The sequence below is a fragment of the Boleophthalmus pectinirostris genome, unplaced genomic scaffold (assembly GCF_026225935.1).
Source record: "Boleophthalmus pectinirostris isolate CB_2022bp ecotype Guang Dong unplaced genomic scaffold, ASM2622593v1 HiC_scaffold_19, whole genome shotgun sequence".
Taxonomy (NCBI): domain Eukaryota; kingdom Metazoa; phylum Chordata; class Actinopteri; order Gobiiformes; family Gobiidae; genus Boleophthalmus; species Boleophthalmus pectinirostris.
This window is the reverse complement of record NW_026571140.1, coordinates 18,292,314-18,300,659: the sequence shown is the minus strand read 5'-3', so window position 1 is coordinate 18,300,659 and position 8,346 is coordinate 18,292,314. Positions and strand designations below refer to the sequence as shown.

The window sequence follows — 8,346 nt, the reverse complement described above, 5'->3', positions numbered from 1 at the left end:
GTTTATCACTGTCTGTTCATTGAAAGGGTTGAATTTATATTCGTAGAAGTGAAGTGAAATAACTCTATTTATGAAGACAGAGAAAATAGAACACTGTACATGACAAATCACACCACTCTGGCACTGAATAGTAGGAAATAATTATGTGACCAAAAGTTAAGAAGTGTTGAGTAATATTAATAGTAAGTAATTGAGTAATCAATAATAGAAAGTATTTAACGTTATACTTTATTATCTATGCAGAGAAATTCATCCTCAGCATTTGACATGTCCTTCAGTTCCTCTGGGGAGACCTCTCTGGAGCAGGAGCCCATCTTGAGCTGGTTTGGTCAGGACTACCTTAGCTGGAGGATTTATCCTACTGTGCATGTTTTGGGTTGATGGGGAAAAAACAAAGGGCCTGGGGATAAAGTCTGCACCAAAACGACTGGGCCTGTCTGGCAGTCAAACCCACAACCTTCTTGCTGTGAGACAAGAGTGCTAGTCTTTCCATGGAGATGGTTTTATGACAATTCCAGGCAAAACAATAACGTCTTCATGGAGACAAAGAAGTTTCAGACCCTTCACCTGAAAACTTCATAGTTCCATTTGTTTCTTACTACTAGTACTAGTAGTACTACTAGTACTAGTAGTACTACTAGTACTACAACTACTACAACAACTACTACTACTACTACTACTATTACTACACAGCATATAAGTCAAAAAGCAACCAGAGCAAATTAAAGAGAAACTTGACTTTACCCCCTCTACAACTGCAACTACTACTACAACACCTATAACTACAACGACAACTGCTACTACTACTTTTACTGCTAAGCCTACTACAACAGCAACTACTACTACTACTGTTACTACTATACAGCATGTAGGCTTAAAGCAACTGGAACAAACAGGCTGCAAGAGAAACTTGACTTTTTGACACCCTAAAGTCTAAAGATAAAAGACTATACCCACTCTTTCTTCCCACAGCACGCCGTGAGTGAAATCCTCCCAAATGCCAACCGGCTTGAGCCTGGCCCTCTCCTCTGCCCTGTGAGCATCGGGGCACCTGCTCATGAGGGGCCACTCCCGGTGTCACTTCAGTTTAACAGTTTCACAGCGGCTTGTCTCCGCTGACCTTTACCTCCGCCTGGCGATGTGAGGCCCCAGTCCAGCCGGTCCTCCGTACCTGCAGCGACCATTCACTCATCCAGGTCCCGGGGAGGCCAAATCACATTAACCATGCATATCTCCCGCAATCAGCCGTGACAGGGCCAGCCTCCGGGCACAGCTCAAATGGATACAGCAATATCCACAGAGCAGCACTAAGGCAACCGAAGGGGACCAAAGGGACTAAAAAGATGTCTCTTTCTGAGGTATTGGTGCACAGTTGTAACAGCGGACCTAATTGATTACTTGCCGTCTCATCAATTGTGATTAAAAAGAAATGAAGCTCTGTACATTGGAAAAGGTTAGAGCAAATTGAAGGTGGGATTAGCGTCTGGTAATGACAGCATGTTCAGCAGCAGGTCTTTAATAAAGTAAGCCAATCTACATTCTTGCATAAATAAAGACTATAGGACAGGCTACAGGACCATTTCTGTATGCATTTGCAGAAGCATCAGAACAGGGGTGAAACACAACTAAAATGCTAACACTTTGTAATAGCACTTTACATACCTTTAGCCCTTATAAAACAAATACTTCAGTCACAATCAAATTCATAAAGAAAATATAGTTTATTAAAAATAATTCAAGTTTAGTAACTACTTATTAAAGGGGTTAGGAGTTGGTGTATTAAGTAATATTTACAGTATACTGAGCATAATCATTCTTAATAAACTATTTTCTTCATGAATAAATCCTTTGCTCATGTTTTAGTAAGGCTATTTAAGGTGTAGTTATTCTGAAGTTGTATCAGAATTAGAGTATTGCCACAAGTGCTTTTAAACCCAAATGCATTGATTTTATTCACATTTTTCTTCATGATTTATGCGATATTTAATATTTATATATATATTTTATTTATATATATTTTATATTTAAAAAAGAACAAAAACAGGAGTGTGTCCAACCATATGACATGATCATTAAATGTAAAAAGCTATATTCCCCACATTTTTCTTTTACTTCACAGAATGACATATTATAAGCTGCACAAGCGCACACACATAAGTCAACATCGACATATAATTTATTTATTGAAAATAATTCTTGAAATGTCAAAATGTAAGACCATGTAGGATAGAATATGTCACTTTGACAGATTCAGTTGTACTTGGCACAAACAGTTGGCTTACAACATTTGCTTGGTACAGTCCCCCTTTACAACCATAGTTTGTCATGTCAGTAAAAAAACAAAAAAACATTTCAAAGCACATAAGATCCCTGTTCATATTGACCTTCAGAATCAATGTATAATTTTTGTTTTGTTTTGTTTTGCTTTTGTAATAGAAAGTATCTTTTTAGATGTTTATCTTTTAAGCCCAAATGAATTTATATATTTCTTATTTACCTTATACCTTTAGGTATAAATATATAAGATTATAACTAAGACAATACAAGGATAACTTTATACAGGTAACTACTGGCACCTGGTGGTGAGAATGAGAATTATTTACATATGTATCTAATTAGTTTGTACAGCATTTCTTAGTAATTTAATAAAAAGCAAAAATGTAAAAAAAAATGCAAAGTGGTTTATTTTGAACAGAAAATTTGCTGTATTAACAAAAAGAGAAAATAATGATTTAATGGTTGCACAGTATAAATAACTATATACCCTGCTGGACTGTTATATGCGTGGAGAGCTGTTGCCTTTTTGCTCACAAATTGCCCTATTTTTTTCCACAGTGGATTTGTTTTAGTAAATCCACAAAGTTAAACCTGTACTGCAAACTCAGCAACACGAATCTTCAGTGGAAATGCAAATGGATACACATGCAAAGCAAACCTCTGGCTAATTATATCTTACAACGGTCTGTGTCCCTGAGCGCAGCAAAAAGTGTAAAACACAGCATGTGTAGTAGACAGAACATGGTGGGCTAGCAATAGGAGATCATAATGAAGTACTAATTATACTGCAACACAGGAACACAAGGAGTCTTTGCTTCTGTTTAAAAATTATGTCGATGTAGTAAATTTCACACCTATTTACAGGAAACCACAATGAAGAAGCGCTCAGTTCATATAGGACTCAATACAACTGGTTGCTTGAAATGAAGTGAAGAGAAATGAGGTGTGATCGTAACTCATATTCTACATCCGTTTAAGACCTTAGTGGGTTTAAAATATAAGGCACTATAATTCATAGCAGAAGCTCACAAGCAATGTTTTAGAAAAAAGTATGTAACCATTGCATGACGTTATGACAAATAACAACTCAGGGTTAACTCTTGTTTGTATGGCATCAAAATGTATGTAATAAGAACATTGTCCACTTTTTTGTCTATATTCTACAGAGATTATGTATTAAAATATAATCCCAGTGTACAGATATTGCCCATTTTTTGTTAATAAAATAATAAAAACATTATGATAAAACTTCTTAAATTGGTCCTGCCAATGTGGTGAAGGATCTTAATAGCAAATGTGTTGTGAACAACATAATTAATTTGGTTGGAGTCAAAAAAAACAAAAACACTATTGAGATTTCTGAGATGAGTGTTACCCTTGTCACTCCTCACTCCAAGTTGTCAGTCATCTTTCTTGTCTGAGATACTGTCCTCCATCTCTGAAATGCCGTGACCGCTCAGTTCCAGATCCCCAGGTGAGGCTTCCTGAATGGCCTGGTATCTCTGAAGCTCCAAGTACGTAGTAAAGAGTTTGGCATACTCTGGGTGTCTCAGTGCAAAGGCTTGGAATTCACCTAATATATATAAAAAATAAAATTAAAATGTGTGGATAAAATTTTAAATCTCTGATAAATATTGTGCAAGGCTAATACTGACTGAATGTGATAAAGCCAGAACCGTCTGCATCAATCTCCTTGAAGAGCTTGGTCATGTTGAGACTGGACACACCCAGAGCAGAGCGCAGAAGAGCAGTGAACTCCTCATGAGTGATTTTCTCATCCTCGTCTGTGTCAAACAGCTGGAAACAAAATGAATAATAATCATTAACTTTCCAATGTTGGTCATCTTTAAAAGGTTATGTTGACAATGTATCACTTTATTTGGCCATCTTAATCTTTTCTAATCATTCTTAATCATTAATCATTCTTTTGACATATTGTGGAAAAGTTGTTTTAACAAACACTTTTAATAAATGTGCGTTTTAACAAATTACATTAAAGCAAACTCAAATTTTCTCAAATGTATAGGTCTAAATAAAAGTAAGAGTTATTAGATTCACTGGACATTTGTTTTACAAATGAGAGTGAGAGTGAGAGTTTAAACAGAATCCAAAAGTCACACTCACAACAGCAACAGTGTAAACTGCTGCTTCAGTTCTGTCTATACAGAGTCACTACTATAGAACCAACTGTCTGCTTGGCCTTCACTTCAACTTAGTAAAGTGCTGGGTGATTTAGCACACTCTTCCTGCCCCTGGATTATACATCTTCCTCAGATTCAACAATTACATTTTTAAAAATTGCAAGGATTGGATTTCTACAGAATGTGCTGTGGAAGGGAGAAGCATGTGCTCGACACGATCCACCAAAACCAAAATTCACTTCCTCTTTAGTATATAATATATTTTAGTGCAAATAATGTATGTATTTTTGTTTCTATTTTTCTGATTCTACACAATTATTATACATATGTAAACCAAAATGTATCTAGTGATGCAAGGGATGTATTCTTTAAATAAATTATAATAATATTTTTCTTTTTATCATACTTGTTGGATTTTAACTGAGCCAGCAGTAGTTAAAACTTGGATAACTGACTTATTCTTTTCCTCCAAAGAATATACTGTAAACGCAGCACTTTGTGATTAAATGAGAGCACTGTGAGCTGTCTGCATCTAATTATGTATTTTATCTCTTGTCAGTGCGGAAGTAAATGTCAAAAGCTCAGATTGACTCTGAATCAGAAACCTCAGCTTAAAGTGATTTCATATATGAACCAATAAGGTTATGTGGAAATCTATGTTCTTACCCGGAAAGCCATACGGAGAACATCCTCTGTGTTGGCAGGTCGACATAAGATTGTCACCCCAATAACATATTCTCTGAAGTCTATGGTGCCATCTCCATCCTAGAAATACCAACATTTATAATATTGGGCACAACTTATTGTTTTTGGTATATTTTTTTTCCTCACCCTGTCAAAAAGTGCAAATAGTTCTTCGAGGACTGGATTAAGAGGCAGATGAAGGAATTTGGCAAACTCCTCTATGGTAATGCGTCCTCCCTTGCATGATCTTGCAACATTGGCAAATCCCTCTAACTCCTTCTTCACATTGTCCCATTTTAAACTGTGAATACAACAGAAACTTGAATGGTGGTATTTGTCAACTATGATTTAGTTTATATTATTAAAGGAGCATTACTTTAGTTTGCGACTAATTTTGGTAAACTCTACCAGCCCGGCCTCCATTGGTAAGGTCAATTCTCCAGCAGAGATCATGAGGCGACAGTCTTCATAAGTGTGATCAGTGACAGGAACACCCAAAGCCCTACAGTACACAAATATATAATGAATAATATTTAAGATACAGATATTTTTCTTGTGTGTATGTAAACTCCTACCTGGCCATTACATCTCGCACATGGCTTGCAAACAGGGCAGGACTTTTCTTCTCCTCCTCTGAGGGAATGCATGGAGGAAGGAACTAATAACAGACATGGTTTAGGGTCAGTAAGGCAATGAGACAAGACCAAACAGAAATGCATGTGTTACCTCTATCTCCACTGTGGTGTAGGGCTGACATAATGTAAGGAGGAGTAGAGTGCTCCTGTGAAAACAATAACATTCAGTAGTATTATTTCTAAAGTAAGATTTGAGCAAATACCTGTGAGTAAGAAACTTACGAGCCAAATCCCTGCCAAGTCCAGGTCACTGTATCCTGCAAAAAGCATTCATAAATTCAACATTTCTTAAGGAGATTTATTTGATTAAAATCACCCTCATTCTCAGTTTTGGCTGCCAATATCTTACCAGTTTATTTGGATATCTTAAAATCACAGGTTGTACAGGAACACCTGGAATGAAGGCACCTAAAACAGCACAATAAGATTCAATACAAGACCATTTGCTTGTAACAGGAACATTATCCCATTACAGCAAATATAACTCAAAAGACAGGTACAATCTTTGAGCATATCAATATCATAATTACATACCTTGTTTAAAGGTAATAAGACATGAGCGATTTGTGCAAGTTCCCTCTGGAAATATTAGAAGCTAAAAGAAAATCAAAAGATTATCTTAATGTTATACAAATATGTTGTATTAACTTTTAGTAGTGTCAATCTAAACTAAGTTGCACCACCACCAACCTGTGGCCAGTGACCTCCCGACTTAGCTCGGCTTTCAATCTCTTTTATGGTATTCTTCCTAGAGTCAGGGTCTTTTCTGGATACCAACACTGGCTGAAGACAGCGCACAAACCCTATAATACAAAATAAGATTGCTTTTGAATATATATATTATACACACACACACACATACCACATCACATGCACTATTAGTGTGAGTAATGTAAACTGACTCACGGCCAAAGATAGGTGTAGCCAGGTTTTCTACACGCGACACTGTGGAGGGCAGACCAGCCATAAGGCAAACAATCCCATCAAAGAATGTGGAGTGTGGTGCCACAGCCAGGATAGGAGCTTCACTGCTGCTCACCTGCTTCCCCTTCACCACCACCCTGAAGCCCATGCTGAAGAAGTACAACCTCCCCAATCTAGCCATCACATTCTCACACAAGAACCTGCAAATACACCCGACATATATTAATAAAAGCAGGAGTTAAGCTTTGATGAGAGGTTACATCAGCATGTGCATTTCTGTTAGCCTCGGATTGCAAAAGACACATCTTTCACCACTTCCTTAAACTCCAGGAAAGTTTATTCTGAATATAATAATTTATTTTAATCCATTTTAGTGTTTCACTTCTCTCTAAGGATTTGGTGTGTCTTCAGATATCAAATAATAAAAATGTGCTGTGAATCTTACACATTACATGCTTATGCATAAATTAAAAAAATGCATGACCCAGTAATTCTCACTTCCTAGTCTTGAGACTGACTATCTTAAAACTGTATTGTATCAGAGGAACTAAACTTGTGGCTGTGCTGTTTTGTTGACAATAAAGTTAATGTTAATGTTAATGAATCACATAACAGCAGACTTCTCCATGCAGCTCAAGACAGTATGTGGATAGGCCTTTAGAACAGCAGCAGTAAGATAACAATGTAATAACTGTGGGATAGCAATAACTACAGTATTGTCACATAGACACAGAGATGTAGTGGATGTTACTTGCTGTCCTATGTGGCTTGCTTACTTTTGTAATTGTAACTACTTAATCTAAAGGGACAAGGTTTATCAAAGTTCAAAGGCAGGTGGTCGTTTAAAAAAAGGTGTGTGCTTTGGTTACCGTCTCCATCCTGTCATTGGCTCCACGGCTCCCTTCAGGGGATACTTGAAGGTTATGATAAGTGAGACTGGCCACGTTACCATGAGAACCAGAGACATGAGGATGGCCCGGAGAGGGACCAGGACGATCCCTATCAGAGCACACTAAAGACACAGGGACACAAAGATACATGGTAAATTAGAGGAAGTCCTGTAACAATAAGAGAAGACAGCTGTCATAACGTATTCCCTTCATGGTGCTGACATTCCGCAGAGCAGGAAAAGAAATGTACGGCTTTCTAGAAAACAGGTCATTGTTTTCAGCTCAACACACAGGCAGCGCACAAGCCGATTTTCAGAGAGTGAGGGGGAGGATTAGGCCCCGCTCGCACTGGCGATTCGTTTACGAGATGATATCATATTTGGATCTGTCTGCAGAAAACAAATGCATAGCGGGGCGTTTGCACCTGAACCTGTCCATATGGTGATCTGAATACTCACACGGAGAATAGAGGCTCTGCTCAGGTTTGTGTCCTGTACGAAGGGGTTGATAACCGCGGGCAGGAGAAGGGATTGCTGCCGAGGCAAAGCGGACACTCGCTGCGTCGGCATAGCGCTCTCCAAAGCGTAAAACCAAGAATAGCGAAGAGGTGACCAACCCTTAGGTTATCATGTCACTTTACTTCCTGGACTCAGGCCGCTTTTCCTTATGTGCACTGTACCATTACGGCTATATCCCCCCCCACACAAGCGCACACGCGTAAAGCGGAACAAGTCTGGATTTGCAAGCGCCACCTACTGGACCACTGTAGTGTCACACCTATCCGACGTGCATAAA

General features: G+C 38.0%; 1 protein-coding gene across 1 annotated transcript; it reads right to left on the bottom strand.

Annotated features, from left to right (window-relative positions):
• Positions 1–2,158: 2,158 nt before the first annotated feature.
• On the bottom strand, positions 2,159–8,277 carry lpcat2 (lysophosphatidylcholine acyltransferase 2). The gene is made up of 14 exons (XM_020941365.2): positions 8,010–8,277; positions 7,531–7,673; positions 6,644–6,861; positions 6,428–6,540; positions 6,272–6,332; positions 6,087–6,145; positions 5,960–5,994; positions 5,829–5,883; positions 5,678–5,760; positions 5,479–5,604; positions 5,250–5,403; positions 5,085–5,183; positions 3,933–4,074; positions 2,159–3,850 (listed from the first exon to the last, which is right to left on the bottom strand). Exons 1-14 carry the CDS (start codon positions 8,118–8,120, stop codon positions 3,678–3,680), a joined length of 1,572 nt encoding a protein of 523 aa, XP_020797024.1. The 5' UTR covers positions 8,121–8,277; the 3' UTR covers positions 2,159–3,677.
• Positions 8,278–8,346: the final 69 nt, after the last annotated feature.